At 43.9% G+C, this 27,182-nt stretch overlaps 1 protein-coding gene across 1 annotated transcript in view; it reads right to left on the minus strand.

Moving 5' to 3' along the window:
* The window catches only part of LOC120371164 (antigen WC1.1-like), a 40,813-nt gene extending 15,151 nt beyond the window's left edge, over positions 1-25,662 (minus strand). Inside the window, exons 1-3 of the mRNA XM_039486787.1 lie at positions 25,506-25,662; positions 6,700-7,014; positions 251-565 (exon numbers count right to left, since the gene is read on the minus strand). Coding sequence (XP_039342721.1) covers positions 251-565; positions 6,700-7,014; positions 25,506-25,662 — 787 coding nt within the window. The remainder of the gene's footprint in view (positions 1-250; positions 566-6,699; positions 7,015-25,505) is intronic.
* Positions 25,663-27,182: the final 1,520 nt, after the last annotated feature.

The raw sequence follows: 27,182 nt of genomic DNA on the forward strand, positions 1-27,182 counted from the left end.
GGACCAGAATTTGGTTTCCTTGGTACTTTCCATACTCAAGACACCACAAGCATTTCACAGAGGGATCAGTTCCAGCAGACTTGGCTGGTGCAGGGACAGGGCATCAATTTATGGGCCCAGTCCCCACCTGGTGTAAATCAGCACAGCCTCACTGAGACCAATGGAGCTTGGCCGATTGACACACTGTGAGGATCTAGCTGAAGATGTTCCCCAATCCCCAATTCTTTCCTTTCCCACTGAAGCTGCTCACCTGAACACACCACGTTGGCTTCGCTCCCAGGGGGACATTCAGTTGTGCCCAGTGCAGTAACAAGACAGTCCCTCAGGCGAGATTCGTTCCTCTCACAGCCAAATGTGCCGTTCCAGACAGGCCCATCTCCTGTGCCAAAGAGCTGCCCTGCTGGCACTGACATGGCGAATCCACAGTCAAACTGCTGGCAGAGGGTGTGGGCAGCCTGCAAATCCCAGTGTGAGTCACAGAGGGTTCCCCAGGTGCCTCCATGGCGAAGCTCCACTCTCCCCGAACACCTTGTGCTGCCGTTTGCCAGCCGGTACCCGGCGTACCCTGAGAACAAGGAGAAGGGAGATCAGAGGACAGAGTGTTTTCCTGTGGAAATAATAGTAAGTGATCACATAATTAAAGACTGTATCGTAATCTACACACACATAGGGATTGCCCAGGCCACATTGACTCTGGCATTTCCTAGCTTCCAAGTGCTCAACTTGTAACCTAAGTTACTTTCTTTTAACACAGTGTGTTTTGGGGGAAAGACTGTATATAAATAGACTATACAGGACACCAACAAGGCTTAAAAAAATAAATGTGGATCAAGACGTCCTGACCACCATCTTCCTCCTCCCTCCCAGGGGAAGGCAACGCATCCTGGCTGCACAGGGTTTGAAAATGAATCTTCACTGCCCATTCTAACTCTCTGGCTGGTATCACTTCACTTTTGTTTTTTTCTCCAGATATGCACTATCTAACTTTCCTTCTCTCCCATTCCCTGCCCCTTCTCCTGGGTCACCTGACTGAGCTCACAGCCTGGGCTACCTACCCTGGCCCAGTAACTGAACTCACCCTCCTCACTTCACCCCTTCTCTTGCTGTTCCAAAGCCCTGCAGAGCTGCTGCCATCTTCCTCTGACTCCTGCAGCTAAATCCTTCAACGCCTTCTGTGACTGCCAAGATCATCCAGCTCCTGCTTTTGTTTAACAGCCACATGAGCTTCTCAGGGCAACTGCTCCGACTGTGCACTTGCTGCTACTGTCCCTCTCACCTGACTGTTCACTGAATCTTCACCCATCACGCGATTGTCCAGAGAAATAACTAGAGCTGAGTGAAAATTGAAATCTCTGTCCCCCAGGAAGCTCTGATAGCTACACATTTGTTTTCATCCTGCATCAGGACAAAATATGGAAATACTGAAAATTTTCATGGGACAAAAAGTTCTGAAAAGTGACAAAACATTTCATTTTGGCACCTTTAATCTAAATAAACAATTTCCACTCTCCCAAATTGAAATGTTTTCTTTCAGTTTGTCAAACTGACCTCACATGTTTTGTTTTGAGCCAGGTCAACATTAAACTTCATTTCCCTCTGATGCCTCTGTTTTGCCTTATAGGCCAGGTTCCCTGATCAGACTAAAGTTCCCATCATGCACCTGCAGTCATCTGGCTACGATGCAGCAACTGTGCCACCAGTTAGAGGGAAGACTGCACTGTATAAGGGGAGATTTAGTCTGGCTAGGGAAACCAGCCCATAGGAGAGAACTGGAGCCTGAACTCCCATGAGGCAATGTGCCACAACAGGGAAATGAAGATTAATGTTGAACTGACTGGAAATGTAACATTTTGGGTCAGTTCTACAATCTGAAATATTCCCACTGGGCTTGAACACACCCCAAATGAAACATTTCATTTCTATTTTCCCAACACAACATTGAAAAAGATAGCAAAATTGAAAGTTTCCCAGGGAAAGTTTTGATTTTGAGGAAACAGCATTTTCAGTTAAAGAAAAATTCTAATGGAAAATTTCTGGCCACCTCTAGGAATAACTAACTCACTGTTAACTAACTCACCTCACATCTCATCTCATTGCTTATTGATTCACTGCTACTGATTTAATTGGATTCCATTTATTATTTCACTGTTCACTTGTTTACTAACCATGTTCATCTGTCACTTGCCCATGGCTCTTATCACACCTTCTTGGGCATCACAGATCTGCCCTCTTCCTCCCCCAACCCTAAACTCCCCCCCACTGGCTCCATTTCCCCATTCTATTACCTTCACCCCTCCACAGATCCCACCAACTCTAACAGCTTCTCTTCCATCCTGATCTCTAGCCCCTTCACATCCAGATCCCACATCCTCCTCTGCCTCCTCCTCTTGGTTTCTGGTAACAACTTCTCCAATCATGGTCCCCTTTCATTCCCACCATCTCCCCTTTCCACACCCATCCTCATCACCCCTTCTCATGCCACCATTCCTAACCTCATGTCCAGCCCCCTTCCTTCCCTCCTCCTCTTGCTATCTCTAGAATGGCCACTGCATCCCTAAAAACATCACAAACATCCACAACCTTTTCATCACTCACTCACTCACTCCAGCTCCTGTCTCTCACAGAGACCTGCATCCCTCCATCTGACATTGCCTCTGCAGCTGCTGTTTTTGAGGCCTCTCCTCCTCTCACAATCCTGGCCCTGAATCATCCCTAAAGAAACAAGCTGAGTGTGTTGGACTTCTGTGCTCTCACATTTTCTTCTCCTTTGAGCAGCACTCCAAGCTATTCTTCTCTGCTCTCCCGCTCTATGTTACTGTCAGCTACTGCCTACCCAGCTCCTCCTCATCAGCCTTTCTCTGTGATTTCAGGCAGCTCCTGGATCTCTCTCTTCCTCTTATCACAATCTTCCACATTCATCTCTGGAGACTTTAATCGCCCATGTTAATGGCCCGTCTGACTACAGCTTGAAGGGAAACAATTTTCCTTTTTGTTCATGAATGGTTGAGATTTTTATAAATTTTCCCAGACTAAACTGAAATGAAACACTGAAATTTCAAAAATTTTCACAAACTGAAGAGCCATAATATTTTTGGATCAGGTAAACTGAAACATTTTTAGATCAGTTTTCATAATGTCTAAATGTTTAGTTATGATTTGCACACTGAAATGTAGAAAGGTCAGTTGCTTTCAAAACAAAAAATCATTTTGACTCCAAAACTTGAATTTTCCATTTCAAAAATATCAGAATGGGACATTTCAACAATTTTGAAACTTTTTTCAAAATTGTTTTTAAAAAAAAAAATTGCCCAAACCAACCTTTCCCTCGGTTTGAGTTTTGACAAATTACTATTTTCCAGTGAAAGAAGGATTTGTTAAAAAAAATTGAAACAAGCTCAATTTCTAACCTCTTAGCTGCCTGTCTCCTTGCCCTCCCCTCTGCACTGACCTACAGCCCTGGATCAGCTCTCCCCCTTCCCTAAAGGGAAGTTCACTCAACCTGGTCTTCAACAAGCATAGCTCTCTTTTGCATATTGCTGTTGCTGAGTTCCCCCACTCTGGCCATCCCCTGGTCACTTCCAGCATTGCCTATCAGTCTCCTCCTTCTTGCCACATTGTCTGGTCCTTCCTTGACTTCCAGTCCATCAATCTTAATGACCTGCTTAGCCTCTCCTCTCTTTTCTTTCCCCCAGCGACATGGTGGTTGCTTCCTGCACCTTAGACTCTTTAGGCCCACTCTCCCACTGCAAGGTCCAGTCTGCCAACCCCCAGCCCGGCCTCAGCCCCAGCAGGCCTACTCTCCTGCAGCAGAGCATCTCTGGTGAAAATCCTATAGCCAGGCTGACTACCTCCACTACACATTCATACTCCGCTCCTTCAAATCAGGGGCGGCTCTAGGCACCAGCAAAACAAGCTGGTGCCTAGGACGGCAAAATCTAGGGGGCGTCCCCTGCGGCCGGGGGGGGCGGCAGGCTGGGCCGGCGGACCTGCCGCAGTTATGCCTGCGGGAGGTCCACCGGAGCCCCGGGACGACTGGACCTGCCGCAGGCATGACTGCGGAGGGGGCGCTCGTCCCGCGGCTCGGCTGGACCTCCCGCAGGCATGCCTGCGGCAGCTCAAGCGGAGCCGCCGGACCCGCGAACCGTCCGCAGCCACGGGAGGTCCAGCCGAGCCACGCGGGACCAGCGGTCCCTCTGCAGTCATGCCCGCGGGAGGTCCGCTGCTCCCGCGGCTCCGGGGCGCCTCCCGCGCATGACTGCTTGGGGCAGCCAAAAACGTAGAGCCGCCCCTGCTTCAAATCAGCCATTTTCTTAGCCAAGCAACTCTCCTTCTCCACCTGCAATCCCGGAAATCTTTTTGCAATCTTTGACTCACTGCTCAAAGCCTTATAGTCCCGTCTGCACAGGAAATTGCTGATTTGCATTTGGTGAATAGTTTCGGGAGTCCAAATGGTTCATTTCATCCATTTTGAAATGAAAAATTTTGACTTCTCATTTCAAAATGACATTTTGCTTAGAAATTTAGCTATATTTGTTTTAAAAACCCACAAAAGGGTGAAAAAAATGAAAAATGAAACTAAACCAAAAACTGAAATAAAATTATTTTGAGATGAACAAAACATTTCATTTGACCAAACATTTTTTTTTAAATTTGAGTTTGTTTAGTTTTCAGGTGTTTATTTTTGGTTACTGAACTGAAAAAAGTCAATTATCTGCTTAACTCTACTTATCAAGCTGTTAACTCCCACTGTTGCTCTACCAATGAAGGCAGCCTTCATCACTTGCTTCTCCCTTAAACATCTCTGCATGTTCCTCCCTTGAGTAAGAAAAACTCCCAGTCAAAATCCATAACACCATCATCTAATCCTCCTTCAAGTCCCTCCTCAAAACTCACCTTTTCCATAATTCATAGAGCAACATGCAACCTGACAATGGTAAGGCAGCTGGTGAGTTGTCATTACTGTCCTGTAATACGGGCTGCAGAGTGCCATTAAAGTGTGTGTGCAGGAAACACAGATTAGCCCCCTCCCGCACCTGACCCTTCTCTTCCCCTCTCTGGTGCCCCTCACCTACCAGCAGACTGGAGCCATGAGCCCCTATACTCACACCCTCCTAATGTGAGTGAACGGCATTGCAACCTGCCACCAGGGGCAGCTCCAGGCCCCAGCACGCCAAGCGCGTGCTTGGGGCGGCAAGCTGTGTGGGGGCGCTCTGCTGGTCTCCGCAAGGGTGGCAGGCAGGCTGCCTTCGTCGAATTGCCTGCGGAGGGTCCGCTGGTCCCGCAGCTTCAGTCCAGCTCTGAAGGCATCAGCGCAGAAGTAAGGGTGGCATAGTATAGTGTTACCACCCTTACTTCTGTGCTACTGCTGGTGAGGTGCTGACTTCAGAGCTGAGTGCCTGGCAAACAGCCACTGCTCTCTGGTCGTCCGGCTGTGAAGGCAGCGCAGAAGTAAGGGTGGCAATACCATGACCTTCCTAAAATAACATTGCAACCTCCCTGCAACTCCGCTTTGGGTCAAGACCCCCAATTTGAGAAACTCTGGCCTCCCCCACGAAATCTGTATAGTATAGAGTAAAAGCACACAAAAGACCAGATTTCACTGTGGGAGACCAGATTTCATGGTCCGTTATGTGTTTTTCATGGCCGTGAATTTGGTAGGGCCCTGAACATAACTGTTAAATAACAAAAATAATATAAGACTGTTATAGGGGACAGGTGAGTTTATAAAGCACAAAGGTGTGAGAGAAAGGGACAACACGCACAAGAGATGAGGCAAGACAGCATGTGAAATAATAGCATGTGATCATGTAATTAAAGATTATATGATAAAGCATAAGGGGGAAGAGTTGAGATTGCATGAGCAGCCTTACTGTTAGCATTTCCTGCAATTTTGGATGCAAAATCTTAATTTTTGGTAGACTTTTTGTACACAATTATTCATAACATTGACATCGGTATCAATGGGTAGTACAGACAGTTACCGGGCAGTAGCAAATAAAGGTGACTGCAACTAGCAACTCTATCATGCAAGTTTTTAATTTAATAATACTTTGTGCTTCTCTGGCACCTTACGTCCAATGATTTCAAAGCTCTTTATAAAAATTAATGGATTAAACCTCACAATAGGATGGAGAGGGGGAACTGTTATTATCCCCATTTTACATGAGTAAACTGCCACAAAGATTGAGTGACAGAGTCCATGTCAGAGCAGGAAATAAATCAAGTCTCTCATTTCTTGGTTTTCTGTTTTGACCTTTACACGATGTCACTCCCTTTATAAACATGGCAGAGTAGGGCATGCTTACATCCAAGAAGCCCTGAATAACATGCGCCTTGTGGCAGAAGTGAGGGGACAGGAAGAGACAGCGTGTGAGTGAGAGCGCTGCTGGAACACCACACTCAGTGGGGAAAGGAGAGCAGAACTGTTCCACTTCAACAGAAGGACAAGGGATAGAGACAATAATGCTCTTCTTGATCCTCTCCTGGCAACTAGAGCACTGGGAGAAGAAGAGAGAGTGGAGTCATCCCTCCTAGCAGTCAGGAATCTGTTGAAGTATCACCGTAACCAGTGGTGCAAAGGCTTGTGGTTTCTCAGGGGAAAAATATGGATGAATATGGTGATCTGTTTAGAGAGATGCTGAGCACCCCAGCTGTAGGACACATTATAGATATTTTAAAGTAATCACTTTGAACCCTTACCCGAGCATACAATGCTGGCATCACTCGCATGTGAACATGTCTCATTAGGATGCAGTGCTCTGGGACAATACACAAGGCGTGTTTCATTCCCCATGCAATGGATCTTCTCAGACCAGATTGACCCATATCCTTCACTGAAGTGCGCTCCTCCTGGGGTGGATACAACTGTTCCACAGTCTAATTCATTACAGATAACACTGGCAGCTTGGAGGTCCAAGTGTGAATCACAGACTGTGGTCCATGTGTCTCCGTGTCTTATTTCAACACGTCCTGAGCAGGCAGTGTTCCCTCCAATCAGCTGGGGCTCAAAGCGTCCTAAAAGGTCAGTAAATCCATCAGGGTTAGTTATGATTGACATCCCATAATCTCCCTCACACTTGACTAAAATTAAGTTTACTTTCTTGTATCAGCACTAAGATACTTTCAAGCAGGCAGGAGACCTTTTATCTGTTATGGCATTTCCTGCTTTTCTGTGAAGGTACAGCTGTGTAAGTGAGTAGAATTCACTGCTGGGGTAGCAGCCATTGGCATTCTTAGCAGTGTGTATAACTTGTGCCTCTAGTTATACCCAATGTTGTCAAAGCATTTTGCATCCTAAAGCACTTTTTCTGTTGCTTATAGCATTGTTAAACTACCACCAGGGCCGGCTCCAGACCCAGCGTGCCAAGCTTGGGGCGGCGTCCCGCGGGGAGGGCGGCAGGCGGCTCCTGCAGACCTCCCGCAGGCATGCCTGCGGAGGGGCCACTGGTCCCGCGGCTTCGGTGGAGCATCTGCAGGCATGCCTGCGGGAGGTCCACCGGAGCCGCGGGACCAGCGGACCCTCTGCAGGCACGTCTGCGGGAGGTCCACTGGAGCCGCGGGACCGGCGACTGCCAGAGTGCCCCCCGCGGTGCGCCACCCTGCTTGGGGCGGCGAAATTACTAGAGCCGCCCCTGACTACCACCTTTTGGCCTGAAATTTTCCAGGTCTCTCCTCTGTCAAATGTGAATCTTTTAAAAAGATGGAGCAAGGTATTTAAACCACTTTTGAGAAAGACAGCAGTGAAATAAGCTCACTTTTGAGCTTGTTGAACAGTTCTAGCATCTCAGTGAAATCCGACAAAAACTTGAAATTTGGAGAGAAGATAGTTGTTATAAAGGATGATGATCCACTCTGATTTCGCTGAGTTGTAAAGCCATGGAAATGTATTTTGCTCATGTGTACTAATATGTTAATAATGATAAAGATGTTTTTAATAATGATCTCCAATATTTTATCATCACTGTATCTGCATATGTAACAACATGGAACTGTACTAATAATTTTTTTAAAACTCCATTTAATTCAATGTACTGATGCATTTAGAATAAGGCAGGGCTCTGAAGGAATCCTTGCTCCATTTACAGAAATTTATTCAAGCAAACCATGTTAAAAATTCTTTCTTTTCAAGGGTCCTCTGTGGTTGGACCATAAGGGACCAAGGGACCTCACTTCTCCACAGAGATCACTTATGCTACCCCCCTGCAGCAGTTGTGAGTTAGCGCTGTCACCCTTACTCTTCAACCGGGTCAAGCCCATTGCCTCTGATGCTGCTGCCCTAAAGCTCTTTGGGGAGGGGCAGGGGTTAGAATAGAGGGGGGCCTCCAGCCTGCCATTGATTCTCCACTTACTGAAGCAGAGGGCCCTGTGGACCAGACCCCAGCCTACCTGAAGAGAGGGAGTCAGAAATGAGGGGGATTCTGGCCAGTCTGATGCCCCAGTGGCAATGGCAGGAGCCCACTATCTCTTCAAAAAGTTCTTGCATACTTGGCTTTTTCTACTACCACCACACACAGAGAGTGGTACTGCTTCAGAGGCAGGTGAGTCTAGGCTCCTGTATTAGGTTAATCCAGCCCTAGCAAGGAGGGAACCCCTGAGGGGAACAGCAGGGGAGCAAAGGGCAATTGCTCAGTGCTTCCTCTCTGCCTGTGTGAGCAGCAGCTGAGCTCTTCCTTGCTAGTTACACCTCAGAGAACCAACTCTGAGGAAGTGTTCAGTTACTTGCTCACACTGACAGAGGAACACTGAGCTCTCCAGGGTCCAAGTCTCCTATGGAACCTGCAAATGGACTGTTTTACCTGTGTATGCCCGATATGAGCCAAGTGGCTTAAACTTCAGCCAATCAAATGGGAATGCAGGACTAAAAAGCTGATCCAGATAAAGGAGAATGATTTGACTCCATTCTTCTTTCCCTGCATTTCTACTTTTCCTCCACTTTCTACTGTTTCATCTGTCTTCCACTCTCCCTTTCCCTTGATACCCTCCTCTTTCATCCTTCCTTCCTGATGTGTCCATCAATCTCACTCCTTGGGGCAGGGAGTATTATAATTTCTACAAAGGAGTCCTCATCTCTATTGCTCTGTGCTCTGAAGAGAGATGAAGACCATGTGTGGGGTGGGGGGAGAGAAAATGATACCTCTAGGGCAGGGAGAGGGAGGGACTTGAAGGGACTTCCCATACACAGGAAGAGGAGAAGAGGGAGAACAGAATAGGGAGGCACAAATGAGAACACCTAGGGGAAAGGGCTGCTCAAAATGTTTATGATGGGACAGATTTCCATCTGAAAAAGCTGGTTTTGACAAAATCAAAACTTTCTTCAGAAAGAGACTCATTTTGTCAACATTTTAGATGAAAAGTTATCAAAAAGATTTGATAAGGTCAAAACATTTACTTAAACTTTTTATTTTATGTATAATACATAATAGTTGAGCAGATAAAGTTGAAACAAAAATGTTTCCATAAGGTTGAAATTAAATTTCAGCATTCCCATTACACAGACAATTTGAAATTCTAAAGTGTTGTTCCAAATCAGAATTATTTATTATTTTTTATTATTATTATTACTTTTGTAATTTCCCTTGCAATAGGAATTCCAGGTTTTGACATGTTTAAGGAAGGAGAGCAGGGAGAGGAAGTATAGTACCAGGTGGGCATCTGTTGAAGAAGATATGGATGAGGATTCCAATGGGAGGGAGAATAAAAGGGGATGGAGAGGAGGGAACACTATTAAGGGGATAGAGGGAAGTCCTACTTTCTTATAATCTTCCTCCAGTTTCCATCAAAGGAGTTTAATGGGAAATGGGGGAAATCTGATCCTGCAGCTACAAATGTGTGTGGGTAGGGAGAGGGCCATTAGCTGCATCTTCCCTTTCCACTTCTCCCCACAATCATGTGGTTGCCTTTCACCCTGTCTCTGCTCTCTGTTTCTAGGAATCAACTACAGTGCCCTGTACAGCAGGCAGCACTGGACTTGGCTAAGTAAACTGCACCACAAATATGTTCGGCCCTGCAGAGCAGAGAAGTTTGCAGACAGACCTGTGAGGACCCCCAGGTCCATGGTTCAGCCTCCTGCATCTGGACTAAACACCCCTCTGCCACCATTAAAGGAAAATGAAAGACATGGCATTGAAACTATGAAGACTGGGATAATGAAAACCCTTCAGAGACAGGAATTCTCATTTGATAGGACTCACCCAAGGGTTTTATACTATCCAGCAAGATGGATAATAATTACTGAACTTACTCTAGTTTTTATTCATTTCTCATTAAGGTCACAGGCCCATGATGCCTCTGGATTCAAGCCTTTTTCTCTCGAAGGATTTGCTTTTAGGACTGAATTGGCCAATTCCTTACCTGAACAGGTCACTCCAGCATCCGCTTTATGGTTGCAGTTATGATCACCCCAACTGTTGTGTTCGCATGCCCAGACAGCAGACTCGGTACCACGACAGACAGTGTTATCCAGCCATATCTGTCCAGATCCTTCTCCAAAATGAGCAAAAAGATGGGCACTGAGAGCAACTCCACATCCCAACTGCTTACAGACAACCCCAGCAACTGCCATGTCCCAGCCATCATCACACACCGTCCCCCACTGATCCTGGTGTTTAACCTCCACTCTCCCAGCACAGGGGCTGCTTCCATTCACCAGCCTCAGCTCATCAGCACCTACAATGAGAGACAGAACAGAATTACAAAGAGCACTGAGCTCCATGCCCATTGCTACTACCAGGAGAGTCAGTGCCCAGCAGCAGAGGATCTGCATTGAGAGCAATGACTGGACAGTCTCAAAGTAGCCCAATCACACAATATTATCTTGAGTCTCGCAAACCTATGTGCTTTTTTAATTTATTTTTTTTAAAGCTGCCATGTTCCCAGGAAAATCTAGGGACCTCTCATGGTTTTTGCTTTTATGAAAAAATGGCCACTATCTCCTATTTTCCTCAGCAGAACAGAAGCCACCAGCTGATCTCAGCCAAGGTGCCTGCCACTTCCCTATCATCGCTGCATGTAGACACAAGGCTGTTCCCAATGGGATGGAAGTCAGACTGCCCGCAGTGAGGATGGGAATTCCCTTATCCAGCAGAGGTGATCCAGGCAGGAGATGGCTATGCCACACTGAATGTGGCTAATAGGAAATTCAAGAGATGGTAAGAGGAGGGGAAGTGGCTTGGACAGGCACAAAAACATAAATAATTTAGGGACTATAACAAGGATTGGCTGCATCCTGAGTGCCCCCTAGTGGCCAGAGGTCAGTCTACTGTATCGTGCCTCTGTTCCCCTCTTCAGAGTCCCTTAATAACTCACTCAGTCCAAAGGTAATAAAAACATTTTCCTTCTGGGGTCTTTACATACTAGCCCTCTGGGACTCAACCCCAGTTCAGTCTCTCTCACCACTTAGGTAGGGAGCTCCCAGCCCTTTTCCCCAAAGCTGGGAAAGTATCTCAGCTTCCCGACTCAAGCAGGAGTTTGGCCCTGCAGGCCCCAACCCTCATTCACCATATGATTTGCTTAATGTAGTCCATCAGCAATCTCCCAGGAGAAGAAGGAATCCATCTATGTCTTATTCTCTGCACACAGATCAGTTGGAAGACAAGAGTGGTGGAGAGATGGGAAGCCCCAAATACCTTCACAAATCCTTTTCTCTTGACTGCACAATTGTATTATCAAACAAGCAACAAGTCTAAGGCTTCAGGCCTTTCATTTAACCATTATATTAACAAAATAACAGCATGAACCGGATTAAGAGATTCCTTGAAACAGGGTGGCTTGCCCTTTAAGGGCTGGCAGTCTGGGGCCAGCCAGTCCTGATTAGTGAGGGAGCCACCCACGCTGCCTTAACACCCTTGATGGGGCCTGATGGAAGGCGGCTGATTCCCCAGTAAAGTGCAGAAGGAAGCTGGAGATAGTGGGAGGAAGCTCAAGAAGCTGTGGCAGAGACTGAAAAAATAATCCTGCAGGGAAGACCCTGAGATCAGGGGAGTTACCTGGCTAAGAGGATTGGGAGTAGCCTGCTGTGACGTTATTGATATAAATTGGGACTATATAGAACATGGGTTGCAACCAAGGTCCTGTAGTGGCACCAAATCTTATGTAAAGGGGGTCATATAAGGTGTCTAAGACCAGGTTATGGGTTGCTGGTTATGATTATGCTGTCTGTGTGCATGTATCATTTTAGTTGAAGTTATGTATATTGGCTCTATACTGTCTGTATTTCAAGTTGGTGATCTGCTTCTGGGTGATATCCCAGACAAGTTGGTGTTAGCTCTGCCTAGCCTGCTTGATGGCCCATTAAGGACCATCGGCTACACAACTGACCCATGGAGAGAAGGCAGACACGCCTTGTGACTCAGCAAAGTATACAGGGACTGGCCCATGTGACTCCAGACTCCACTTTGCTGTAATTTTCCACAGTAAGGACAAAGAGGTTCTTGCACCTGGAAGAGCCTATATAAGGCTGATGCCTCATCTCCATCTTGTCTTCAATCCTGCTTCTTACCTCTGGAGGGACTTTGCTACATGCTGAAGCTCTACACAAGGGACTGAGGACCCTGCCAGCGGGGGATGTACTCCAGAGACTTGATTTGAATCTGCAGTTTATTCCATCACTGCTACAAGCCTGAACTAAGAACTTTGCCATTACTGTATGTAATTGATTCCATTTAACCAATTCTAGCTCTCATCTCTACCTTTTTCCCTTTATGAATAAACCTTTAGATTTTAGATTCTAAAGGATTGGCAACAGCGTGATTTGTGGGTAAGATTTGATGTGTATATTGACCTGGGTCTGGGACTTGATTCTTTGGAATCGAGAGAACCTTTTTCTTTTACTGGGGTGTTGGTTTTCATAACCATTCATCCCCAGGACGAGTGCACTGGTGGTGATACTGGGAGACTGGAGTGTCTAAGGGAATTGCTTGTGTGACTTGTGGTTAGCCAGTGGGGTGAAACCAAAGTCCTCTTTGTCTGGCTGGTTTGGTTTGCCTTAGAGGTGGAAAAACCCCAGCCTAGGGCTGTGACTGCCCTGTTTGAGCAATTGGTCCTGAATTGGCACTCTCAGTCGGGTCCCGCCAGAACCGCATCGTCACACCTGCTAAGGCAGGAGGAGAAGTCAGAGCCAGGCTGAATTCCAATCAAGTAAAGCCTGGGAGTAACTGTTGAATTTGGTCCTAGCACTCGGAAGGAGGAGAGAGATATTGAAGGGCCAAACTTCTGCTTAGAGAGAGAGACTTACACGGAGGAAAAAGTATATTTGAAAATGCAAAGGTGCCTTAGATGGTTTTGCTATTCCATATAAAACATAGTATATGAACTGTGCAATTTCAGACAGAGAATGCAAATGGCTGTCAAATCCATCTACCCCTATGTAAATGTATTGAGGGAATTAGCTGAGTCTTGTCATTTTTGACATATTTGAATCAGATGTAATTAGAGATCAAGTCACTGGGAAGTGCTCTCAAAACATTACAGGAAAAATTCTAGCAACAGTTGAGTTTAAATATAGAAAATGGTAGCATCAATGGCAGGACTGTCTGAGTCACTGCAGGCAGAATTTAGAATTCTTTCTGCTGTGTCTGCAGATCAGAGCGTTTACACAGCGCAGGCTCACAGCTAACAGTTGTTTTAATAAATAAAATAAATCTTCAACATATGTATAAAATGCACAGTAAATGATAATGGTATTTGTGGCCAGTCTATGCATTCACAAGATAAATGTGGGAAAAGGAGTGTTAAATGTACATACAGTATAAACAAAATATATTGGGACACCATGCTAAAACTTGCAGAAAGGAAGAAAATAAAGAAACTCCTAAGTAAAAGAGCCCAAGATTGATGTGGGAAAGTGTGAGCTCTCTTATAGCATTGACTCAGAGGGAGAGGAGCTTATTTTATGAGCTCAGATGTAAGCAGGTGTGACAGAATGTACCCGTGTGTCCTGTGAAAGTAGAATAAATTATATTGTAAAAATAAGAATGGATTAAAGAAATGTTGTATGTACTGAAATCCAGGACCTCTATGGTGGCTTATTTTATGAGCTCAGATGTAAGCAGGTGTGACAGAATGTACCCGTGTGTCCTGTGAAAGTAGAATAAATTATATTGTAAAAATAAGAATGGATTAAAGAAATGTTGTATGTACTGAAATCCAGGACCTCTATGGTGGCATTTTCAGAAATGCTCCCAGTTCCACGCGCAGGGCCAGGTAGGCAGGCAGAGCTGCAGAGTCTCAATGCGTGGATGAGACGATGGTGTAGAGAGGAGGGGTTCACGTTCATTAGGAACTGGGGAAACTTCTGGGATGGGAGGAGCCTATACAGGAGAGATGGGCTCCATCTAAACCAAAGTGGAACCAGACTGCTGGCACTAAACATTAAAAAGGTTGTAGAGCAGTTTTTAAACTAGGAGATGGGGGAAAGCCGACTGCTGCAGAGGAGCGTGTGGATCGGACACAGACTTCTCTTAGGGGAGAGTCTGATGATAGAGAATCTCCAGGTTATAGTCAGGAGCAGAGGAATGAGAAGTATAATGTAAGGGCCGGATCAGATGATAAACAATCACATAAAAAGAATCTGGCACATCAGAAAAGGCAGGCTAATAAACAGGGACAAGTTTTTAAAGTGCTTGTACACAAATGCCAGAAGTCTAAATAATAAGATGGGTGAACTAGAGTGCCTTGTGATAAAGGAGGATATAGATATAATAGGCATCACAGAAACCTGGTGGACTGAGACCAATCAATGGGACACAATCATTCCGGGGTACAAAATATATCGGAAGGACAGAACAGGCCGTGCAGGGGGAGAGGGGCACTATATGTTAAAGAAAGTGTAGATTCAAATGAAGTAAAAATCTTAGGCGAATCCACAGGTTCCATAGAGTCTCTATGGATAGAAATTTCATGCTCTAGTAAAAATATAACAGTAGGGATCTATTATCGACCACCTGACCAGGACAGTAATAGTGATGATGAAATGCTAAGGGAAATTAGAGAGGCTATCAAAATTAAGAGCCCAATAATAGTGGGGGATTTCAATTATCCCCATATTGACTGGGAACATTTCACTTCAGGACGAAATGCAGAGATAAAATTTCTCGATACTTTAAATGACTGCTTCATGGAGCAGCTGGTACGGGAACCCACAAGGGGAGAGGCGACTCTAGATTTAATCCTGAGTGGAGCGCAGGAGCTGGTCCAAGAGGTAACTATAGCAGGACCGCTTGGAAATAGTGACCATAATACAATAGCATTCAACATCCCTGTGGTGGGAAGAACATCTCAACTGCTCAACACTGTGGCCTTTAATTTCAAAATTAAACTATACAAAAATGAGGGGGTTAGTTAGACAAAAGTTAAAAGGTACAGTGACTAAAGTGAAATCCCTGCAAGTTGCATGGGCCCTTTTTAAAGACACCATAATAGAGGCCCAACTTCAATGTATACCCCAAATTAAGAAAAACAGTAAAAGAACTAAAAAGAGCCACCGTGGCTTAACAACCATGTAAAAGAAGCAGTGAGAGATAAAAGACTTCCTTTAAAAAGTGGAAGTCAAATCCCAGTGAGGCAAATAGAAAGGAGCACAAACACTGCCAACTTAAGTGCAAGAGTGTAATAAGAAAAGCCAAAGAGGAGTTTGAAGAACGGCTAGCCAAAAACTCCAAAGGTAATAACAGAATGTTTTTTAAGTACATCAGAAGCAGGAAGCCTGCTAAACAACCAGTGGGGCCCCTTGACGATGAAAATACAAAAGGAGCGCTTAAAGATGATAAAGTCATTGCGGAGAAACTAAATGGATTCTTTGCTTCAGTCTTCACGGCTGAGGATGTTAGGAGATTCCCAAACCTGAGCTGGCTTTTGTAGGTGACAAATCTGAGGAACTGTCACAGATTGAAGTGTCACTAGAGGAGGTTTTGGAATTAATTGATAAACTCAACATTAACAAGTCACCAGGACCAGATGGCATTCACCCAAGAGTTCTGAAAGAACTCAAATGTGAAGTTATGAACTATTAACCAAGGTTTGTAACCTGTCCTTTAAATCGGCTTCGTACCCAATGACTGGAAGTTAGCTAATGTAACGCCAATATTTAAAAAGGGCTCTAGGGGTGATCCTGGCAATTACAGACCGGTAAGTCTAACGTCGGTACCGGGCAAACTAGTTGAAACAATAGTAAAGAATAAAATTGTCAGACACATAGAAAAACATAAACTCTTGAGCAATAGCCAACATGGTTTCTGTAAAGGGAAATCGTGTCTTACTAATCTATTAGAGTTCTTTGAAGAGGTCAACAAACATGTGGACAAGGGGGATCCGGTAGACATAGTGTACTTAGATTTCCAGAAAGCCTTTGACAAGGTCCCTCACCAAAGGCTCTTACGTAAATTAAGCTGTCATGGGATAAAAGGGAAGGTCCTTTCATGGATTGAGAACTGGTTAAAGGACAGGGAACAAAGGGTAGGAATTAATGGTAAATTCTCAGAATGGAGAGGGGTAACTAGTGGTGTTCCTCAAGGGTCAGTCCTAGGACCAATCCTATTCAATTTATTCATAAATGATCTGGAGAAAGGGTAAACAGTGAGGTGGCAAAGTTTGCAGATGACACTAAACTACTCAAGATAGTTAAGACCAAGCAGATTGTGAAGAACTTCAAAAGATCTCACAAAACTAAGTGATTGGGCAACAAAATGGCAAATGAAATTTAATGTGGATAAATGTAAAGTAATGCACATTGGAAAAATAACCCCAACTATACATACAACATGATGGGGGCTAATTTAGCTACAACAAGTCAGGAAAAGATCTTGGAGTTATCGTGGATAGTTCTCTGAAGATGTCCATGCAGTGTGCAGAGGCGGTCAAAAAAGCAAACAGGATGTTAGGAATAATTAAAAAGGGGATAGAGAATAAGACTGAGAATATATTATTGCCCTTATATAAATCCATGGTACGCCCACATCTCGAATACTGTGTACAGATGTGGTCTCCTCACCTCAAAAAAGATATTCTAGCACTAGAAAAGGTTCAGAAAAGAGCAACTAAAATGATTAGGGGTTTAGAGAGGGTCCCATATGAGGAAAGATTAAAGAGGCTAGGACTCTTCAGTTTGGAAAAGAGAAGACTAAGGGGGGACATGATAGAGGTATATAAAATCATGAGTGATGTTGAGAAAGTGGATAAGGAAAAGTTATTTACTTATTCCCATAATACAAGAACTAGGGGTCAGCAAATGAAATTAATAGGCAGCAGGTTTAAAACAAATAAAAGGAAGTTCTTCTTCACGCAGCGCACAGTCAACGTGTGGAACTCCTTACCTGAGGAGGTTGTGAAGGCTAGGACTATAACAATGTTTAAAAGGGGACTGGATAAATGCATGGTGGCTAAGTCCATAAATGGCTAGTAGCCAGGATGGGTAAGAATGGTGTCCCTAGCCTCTGTTCGTCAGAGGATGGAGATGGATAGCAGGAGAGAGATCACTTGATCATTGCCTGTTAGGTTCACTCCCTCAGGGGCACCTGGCATTGGCCACTGTCGGTAGACAGATACTGGGCTAGATGGACCTTTGGTCTGACCCGGTACGGCCTTTCTTATGTTCTTATGTTCTTACCTTTAAGCAGAAATAAGAAATGTTGAAATACAGGTGCCAGGAAAGAAACATTAGGCATAAACAATGGTGCTAATGGCAAAACATTAACAGAAGATGGGTAGTAGTTAGTAAGGGAATAAAATATGCATGCCTAACCCAGGTACACTTATCTGATTCTGCTTCCTTTGTTATCTTGTTAAGTTTCTCATCCTTTTATCTGTATAAATAAGATAGTTTGTGTCTTGCATGGGGCTCACATTATCTGGGTGTTATTAGCAGAAGCGCTGTGCTAATAAAACAGAGTGGTCTGACAAACTGTGAGTCCTGAGTCTAACTTTGACAATTTGGAGGTTCCACCGAGATGGCAACCGTCTTCACTGGGGCTGTGTGATTCCTGACTGTTTTTGTAGGACGACCGTGGAAGCCGGCACCTGGGCATTTGGCCCGAGCGGTCCTCCACCAGAACGGAAAGGTGCACGACCACAGTGAAGTCTACGCCATTGAACCTGTTGGTTCCCACTCTGTTCTGGTAGGGATCCCGGGATCTGACATCAGGAATCTGGTCAGGTAATTATTTCTGTGTTTTGTCCGGACTGAGGACTGTTCTGTCTCTGTGTCTATCCGTCTTCCTGTGGAGTGTTTGAGTCTGGGTGCCATCTCCGTCCGGGGATCGGCCAACCAAGGGGTTCCTGTCCCTGCGGTCTGAGTGAGTGGAATCTGCACAATTGCAGCTGCACCACACTTTGGGTAAATCCCTGGGTGTGAAAGCAAGGGCAATTGAGGCAGTAGCCTGTGGGCTCCTTTTGTGTGTTGCACTGGGCATTGCTCTGACAAACCCGAATTTCCTTCTTGTGCGATTGGTGTGTGAAGTCCTCCTGTATGGGTAACCAGACGTCTAAGTAGGGACAGTTCCCTAAACGAACGCCGGTTCATTTTATGTATTTAGGATGGGTCCAGACTCCTGTAAGAAGGGTCCGGACTCCTGTAAATTTCTGGAAAAATGGTCTAGGCTAACTCAGGGGGATCCCCAAACTCAGTGGCCACTGTTAAAATCTTGGAACAAAGACCGAGTGGACATCTTAAAGGACAAACTCGGCCAACCTAAAACTAAATTGGCTAAAGAAGAGGTTAATTGTTTCATTCAGTGGTGGGAAGAGGCAAATCGTAGCTGGACAAAATCAAAAACTCGCCTCTCTCAAATATTCAAATAATAAGTTGAAAGCTTTATTAAAAGCCTCCTCTCCCACCACCAGACCGAGCGCTCCCCTTTACCCCGTTCTCAAAAACCCACCCCGGATCGATCCAACCCCCTTAATACTCCCATCTCATTGTAAAAAGGACAAAAAGCAGGATCGGGCCCAGAAAAGCAGGCAAGCAACAGATAAAAAAAAACCTGAAAAACAGGTTGGAAGCCCTAAGGGCATAGTGTAAGGAGTAAGAAAAGCAGTAAGTGCAGGCATGAACCCCTGGAACAATACTTAAAATGGTGAAATCTGAGGTGATAAAGGTGTTATTTTGGGAGATAAACGAGTGATTTAAGGAAAGAGAGTGAAAAGTTAACTCTACAAGGGCTGGAGAGAATTAAGCAGTTAAACTTTGTGAAAATGTTAAAAAGGACCACGTTAAAGAGAGAGAATTCTTGGTTTCTTTGCAGCCATTCTGAAGGGAAAATGGGCCCTTTTCCAAAAGAATGCCTGTAAATAATCCAAATATATATAGAGCTATGTAAAAACAAAGCAGTGCAAAGGAATGTTAAGGAAAAGAAAATGTGTATGTATCTAGTTGTCTGTGAAAATATGTAAAGTTCTAAGAATCTAAACCAGCACATCTGGTTTGTAAAACTCCTGTTTTGTAGGTGTAAGATAAATTAGTTTTGTTTTTGTTTTTAATGCCACTAAAAATTCATTTGACTCTTAATTCAAAGTTGCAAAACTGACAGACCTTTTTGCAAGACACAGGTAATTAGTGTTGTTTGGCTTTGGGATTTAGCATTTAACCCTTAAGGGGTAACTTGATTCTTTATAAAATTTAAAATGTTTTTTAAATAAAAACCAAGTCATGGCTGCAATAGGGCAGTCAAAATCAGGAGAATAGGGAGAGATTCTGGAGTCTTTTTGTTTGGTTGGTTGTTGTTGTTTTTTTTGGTAACAATAGCAGATAAGAGCTGTAGTGAAAGAATTAAAAAAAAATATTTTAACAGTGCCCCTCTGAAGCAACAGCAGAGGTGAGGTGCACAAAACAAAAAGAAGCAATGTTAAAAACACTGAGCCTTAAAATGGCTCTGTGTAATCAGACTGTCACTTTTGATAAGGGTACATGAAAACTCTGTAAGAAAAAAGAAACAGTTACATCGTATGTAAAAATTGATATGGCTAATGTTTAAAAAAAAAAGTTGTAATATAGAAGGAATGTGCTTTTTCCCTAGGACATGTGCAGTGTATATTGTAAAAAGGGGTAAAAGAAATACAAATGAAATATGCTACTGAATTAAAATCCTATTAGGGCTCCAAAAAGAGCCGCAATAGACTGTTTTCTTTTTCAGATCTCTGTGTGTTTTGTAAGCAGGAGTTGAAAGTGGAAAGAAATTAAAACTCTGGTGGAAGTTAATTGTGTCCCTTTTAAGACAAAGTCTCTGAGCTCTGCTAATGGCTTTGAATCCACAAGCCAAGCCTGTGTTAATGCAAATTACCTAACTGATAAAGGAAGGTAAAAACTGCCAGCACAGAAGAAATTGCCTAAATAAAAGACATGGTATAACAAGATCCCTTTAAGAGATTTGATGCTAAATGTTATTGTTAATATTAGACATTGAAATAAATTTAATGTTAGTAAGTACCCCTGTAACAACGTATAGTGTGTATGATTTTTGAAAAAAACCTTGAAGGTAATATGGTAATAATGCTTCTCAGCTATTACCTGTGAATAAACTTAAAGCTTAACACAGCAGGAAAAACATTACAAACTTGGTCTGCTATATAAGAAGAAAAACTTTAGTTATTAAATTCATGAGGTGGTATACCTCAACAGTGGAATAATTTCCCCATAACTCTTAAAAAGTAGAACCCATTAAAACCTGGCCTGCCTATAGAACAAAAAAACTACAGGAAAATATGGGGGTAATTCCTCTGTTTTGCCTGCAATCAGCAAGGGTATTTGTAAAAGAAAGGAATATTTTAAGCAACAATCAATGCCACCCTGAAAGGGGTAGAAAAATGTTATTTTTGTCTTTCAGAAAATCAGAAAAAGCTAATACCAGCTACAGAACAACCTATTACAAAAACAAATAAGTTAAAAAAAAACATACTGCAATAGCTATGAAATGTACTAAAATGCAGATATTTAGAACATAAGATGTTTTGGGTAATATCAGAAAATATTAAGGTTTTGATGCATCTGTTAAATCAAAGGAAAAGATTATTGTTTAATACCTATCAATATAACTGGATGCAGTATGTCTCCAGTACGGTAAGACAAAATTTGTTAAGTGAAGAAATTGTTGTTAAAATTGCACACCAACAGGCTCTGGAAGCAAAAAAAATGAAAAGTTAGCCCACTCCACAGATTGCACCTGGGATCCTTCTGGCTACCTCAAACCTCAAGCCAGTGGGCTGGGGAGGAAGGGAAACTATTGGACACTAGAGGTTGTACCAAGTGAACTCCTCAAAAGTGGGTATGCTTATCCATGCCTGTTGCTCCAAAGCCCTGTAGTAAAGGCATCTCACTAGGATCCTGTATGTGGGATACAATTAATAATTAGGCCAAAGTATTGTATAACGGGCAATGTGTGTGTTAATTCTTGGAAAGAAGTGTTTTAAAAGAATAAAAGTGTCTAGCAACCCACCAGTAGACAAATGTACATGTAATGTAAGTACTGTGTTTACCAATAATCACATTTACTATTTGCCACAACCAAAAAGTCTCAGCTTACTGTAAGCACTGATTTAGCTGAGTTCTCTATCAGTCTTGGCATTAAATGGCAAACAGTTACCCATTATCTGTTTAAAAAGCTAACATAGTTCCTAAAAACAAACAAACAAAACAATGTGGGAAACAGAACCATTCATATTATCTGGATGGTCTCCCACAACTACTGGCATACTAATGTTACTACCCCTAATTATTTTTGGTTTTAAATTGTATGTGTTTAATTAAAATGTTTAAAATATGCTGGCAAATAACACAAATGTATGCAAAGCTAAAGCCACAGGCCCAAATCACCTCCCAGTATTTTACTACATAAGAAGTGACACTGGCGATTGATAATCTTAGTGTCAAAAGGGGGATATGTAGGAGCTGGACTTTATAATGTATAATTTGATTTCATCCTACCAGCCACCCTTTTTGAATAGCAGAAAGAAATGACCCTCTGGGACTATAAGATTCTGTTTTCCCATATGCATTACAAATTGGGCCCTCTCTAACTCTTTGTTTTAAGATTTAGGTAGTAAGAGACAGGATTCTCTATTGTGTCTATGTTAAGTAAATTAGAGAAACATTGAAGGCCTGGGTCTCAATGTAAATTGTCGTGGTTAATTGTAAAACTTAGCAAGGTTTAATTTGCAATGCCTTTTTGCTCAATATAAAATACTACTGTTTGTATTCTCAATCTGTTTGTGTGAATGAGGAATGAATGCATCAGGAAAAGATAAGGTGTGAAGGCCATTGTTATAGCCAGAGTCAAGAAAAGAAGCAAAAAGACTTAAAGAGTATCAAAGAATCATCAGGTACTGCTTACTACCCAAACTGCTGTTAAACTGTCTGGCATCCGCAGCATGAATACATGCTTTGCCGTGTAAGAATGCACCACCCCAGCGAACCAATCATCACCTCAGGACCACGCAGAGTCAATTTTGACTCCAGAAGATGACGTAGAGGAACAGCCTGCAATATCTTACAATCTACGTTCTCGTAAGGGTTGCCAGAAGCAGACGACTACCTAAAGCAAGGCCCAAGAAAAAGCAGTAGTGAGCCTAGCGCCTGCTGCCTGGTGGACATAAAACTGACTACAGTTCCCTCAGTTGAGGTTGTCAGAACCAGAAGGGCCCTGCCTCCAACATGTGGTGCCTGTTCCTCGGCTGTTGGTGTCTGAAGGTCGGGGGAGTCCACAATGACAATTCTTTTATCCAGCAGCAAGTGTGGATAGCTCAGACCCTTAATATTTCTAAATGCTGGGTCTGCAGCCACATCCCAGCCCACTGTCAAACTGATGTTCCTGTCCTGGCTATCCCACTCAATTCCCCAGACTTCACTGGAGGACCTCGTCCGTTTAATACAATATGGAACAGTAATGACACCTGGGAAGAGACTATTGGCAGTTCCTTTAACCCACTTGGGGGAGTAATACACCGGGCAAAAAGGCTCCTGAGGTTAAAAGAAGTAGTTAAAATAATGGCAAATAAAACTGGAGAAAGTTTTAAGAGCCCTGGCCAAAGAAACAGGGGCGGTCCGACAGGTGGCCCTCCAAAAACGTCAGGCATTGTACATAGTGCTGGCGGCCAAAGGAGGGACCTGTGCTCTCATTAAAAAAAAACAATGTTGTGTGTTTATACCTGACGATACCAATAAGGTAATAGATCACGCTAGCCACTTAGAACAAATCGCATATATTCCCCATAAAAAGCCAAGTTCTTTATGGAAGTGGCTAAGTATTCTGTGGTATAGGAAACTGGTTGTTTCAGGAAGCCCTAACTATCCTGTTTGAAATCCTAATAATTTTTGTATGTTTTCAGTTAGTCTCCTGTTGTACCCAAAATTGTGTAAGGCATGCTACTCAGGTAACTGCCCCAGAACAGAGTGCTAATACAATAATTTTAAATATTGCTAATGAACAAAGAGATAAAAAAACGGTTAATATGTAAAACCCAGTAAAATTTTGGTCATGGCGTAAGCTTGACCAAAAGGAGGGATTGTGAAAGTAGAATAAATTATATTGTAAAAATAAGAATGGATTAAAGAAATGTTGTATGTACCTTTAAGCAGAAATAAGAAATGTTGAAATACAGGTGCCAGGAAAAGAAACATTAGGCATAAACAATGGTGCTAATGGCAAAACATTAACAGAAGATGGGTAGTAGTTAGTAAGGGAATAAAATATGCATGCCTAACCCAGGTAAACTTATCTGATTCTGCTTCCTTTGTTATCTTGTTAAGTTTCTCATCCTTTTATCTGTATAAATAAGATAGTTTGTGTCTTGCATGGGGCTCACATTATCTGGGTGTTATTAGCAGAAACGCTGTGCTAATAAAACAGAGTGGTCTGACAAACTGTGAGTCCTGAGTCTAACTTTGACAGTCCACACCCTACACACTGTTGTTATAATCTCTGTACAAAATATGTCTTGTAAGGTATCATCTGAAAATTCATAATTTGCTGGTCAAATTTCCTGATAAAATGTGTGTGTCAACATTGTATGTGAAGTTATAAGATTCCACTGTACGTTGATCTTAATACATGTTCCAAACTGAGGTTGGCAAACATCCATTTTAAACAAAGGAATATGTGCTCTACCTAATTTGCATTTAAGCAATAAACAGAGTCATCAAGCAGGAAGGGTGAACAAAGAAACCTCAAATAGATGAGGAAAAATAGCAGGAAACATCCTTTCCTGGAGACTTTCTTTTTCCTGAATGTCAGCTGGAAATGTTTTCCAAGAAGGGGACTGATACTATAAAAATGAGGGACAAGCACTCCTTGCCCCCCGCTCCTCCTGTCTTATTCCCTCTGCTTTTATTCACTGAACCAGAAGGAACAAAGGAAGCAGCCATTTAACAGAAGAAAGGGTCCTGGCCTAAGAAGTTTGGCCAGTAAGACTGTTAGAGCCTGTGATAAGAAAAACTTGGCTTTGAATTTACCATAGTTTGTTAAGTTGGAAACTAGTTGTGTTTTATCTTTGTCTTGTAACCATTTCTGACTGTTATGCCTCATTACTTGTATTTTCTTAAAATCTATCTCTTTGTAGTTAATAAACTTGTTTTATTATGTGAATGGACGTTTGTTTGGGAAACAAGATTTGTGCATATCATTTCTATTAATAAAATGGACTTTATATCAGTTTGTATTGTTCAGGAGAGGGCTAGGCAGTACCGGACATACATTTCCGGGGGAAGATCCCAAACTGGAGGTATGTTGGAGTCACCCCGAAATATACCCAATGCTGGTGAGAGCCAGGTGGCTGACTGGCTGCAGCCCACACACAGACATATAGGGTTGCCAACTTTCTAATCACACAAAACCGAACACCCTTTCCCCACCCTCTGCCTTACCTTTTCCCCGAGGCCACGGCCCTGCCCCATCCCTTCTCTGAGGCCCCACCACCACTCACTCCATTCCCCCTTCTTCTTTCTCTTTCTCTCTCCCACCCTCATTCACTTTCACCAGGCTGAGGCAGGGGGTTGGGGTGTGGGAGGGGCTGAGGGCTCTGGCTGGTGGTGCAGGCTCTGAGATGGGGCTGGGGATGAGGGTTTTGGGGTGCAGGAGGGGGCTCCAGGCTGGGGAAAAGGGTTCAGAGTGTTGGAGGGGGTGAGGGGCTGGGGCAGAGGAGTTGGGGTGTGGGGAGGGGTGTGGGCTCTGCCTGGGCGGCGCTTACCTCAGGCGGCTCCCAGAAGCAACCAGCATGTCCTGCTGCACATTCCAATACCCCTACTTATCTTGAGTACTGTAGTCAATGGGACTGCTCATGATGATCCTAAACTGGGCAGTACACTGCTCTGTAACTAAAATATACACATCTGCATTAAACTTACCTGAGCAAATAACCTCGGCCATGCCTCTGGGTGAGCAGGCTGGGTTGGGCCCGGTCCCCACCTGGTGTAAATCAGCATAGCCTCACTGTGCCCAATGGAGCTTGGCCGATTGACACACTGTGAAGATCTGGCTGAGGATGTTCCTCAATCCCCAATTCTTTTCTTTCCCACTGCAGCTGCTCACCTGAACACACCACGCTGGCTTCGCTCCCAAGGGGACACTCAGTTGTGCCCAGCGCAGTAACAGGACAGTCCCTCAGGCGAGATTCGTTCCTCTCACAGCCAAATGTGCCGTTCCAGACAGGCCCATCTCCTGTGCCAAAGAGCTGCCCTTCTGGCATCGACAGGGCCAATCCACAGTCAAGCTGCTGGCAGAGGGTGTGGGCAGCCTGTAAATCCCAGTGGGAGTCACAGAGGGTTCCCCAGGTGCCTCCGTGGCGAAGCTCCACTCTCCCCGAACACCCTGTGCTGCCATTTGCCAGCCTGTACCCGCCGTACCCTGAGAACAAGGAGAAGGGAGATCAGAGGGACATTTCTCTTACACAATTATATCCAAGTTGTGATGAAGGCGCCCCAGTGACATAGGATAATTAATTAATAATTATTTCCCAGTTTACTGGGTACTTTGTTTAATCAGGATATTCAGACATGATGATCAGGCTTTTATAGTACAGGTGCTATTGCTCATGTCTGCCCTGTGTGAGGGGTCACACAGCACCCACCAAACTCTGCCTCAGCATGTATCGCTCTGGGGTCAGTGTCATGCCTGGGATGGATTATCAAGGGGTGGGGGCAATCTTCTCTCTGGTGGTTCCAAAGGAGACTGCAGGGGCTGTCATGTGAAGAAGCGGGTTCTTACACATTATGGTTGTTGTGTCCTAGGTTATTAGGATTTTACTGAATCAGAACAGTACACTGAGGGATGTGACTGGGAAAAAAACTACAGAGTGGTGATATTAAATCCAGCCCTTAAATTTAGCCAGAGCTGCCCAAAGGTCTGTTCTGGTAAATATTTTCAAACCTGAAGGGAGTGTGCTGCAGGGTAGACACTCCAAGCTGCGGTGCTCCCTGCGGGACTGAAGCCCCAAGCCCAGGAACATCCCATGAGGCTGATGCCCCAAGACTCCACCCCCACCCTAGAGCCCCAAATTGGGGGAATTGGGGGGTCTGGGAAATACTGTATGATAATTTAAACCCTGATTATAGCACAATGACAGCTCTGAAACAGTTAAGCTTGAGACCAGTTTTCCTTCAAAGCTGAACTGTTCCATAGTTGATTGGATTGCCTTGAAAATTGGCATGTCACATAGGAGCACAGGGTGGTAATTGAAATTTGGGGCTTTTTCACCAAGGGGTTTCCGAGATACAGCTCCCAGAAAAAAACCCACAACAGATTGCCTTAAAGTTGACAGATGCTGGCAATTTATTTTTGCTCACAGATAGAGATCAAACCAGTGCTATGATCATTGCACCAGGTTCTCAGACGCTCGAGGGTTACCCCCAATGGAGAATGTTATTTCAAAAAGAGCCTGCTTCTCAGGTTAGGTGCTTGTGAAGGCTTGTGCGCCTATATGCACACCTGGTGTACTACACTGATCATGTGCAGTGCGAGAGGATAATGCAAGGATGACAAATGGGAATGAGGATCTAGAGGTAGATATTACCACATCTGAAGTAGAAGCCAAACTCATACAGCTTAATGGGACTAAATCAGAGGGCCCAGATAATCTTCATCCAAGAATATTAAAGGAACTGGCACAGGAAATTGCAAGCCCACTAGCAAGATTTTTTAATGAATCAGTAAACTCAGGGGTTGTACCATATGACTGGAGAATTGCTAACATAGTTACTATTTTTAATA

Source organism: Mauremys reevesii, linkage group 1 (genome assembly GCF_016161935.1).
Source record: "Mauremys reevesii isolate NIE-2019 linkage group 1, ASM1616193v1, whole genome shotgun sequence".
Taxonomy (NCBI): Eukaryota; Metazoa; Chordata; order Testudines; family Geoemydidae; genus Mauremys; species Mauremys reevesii.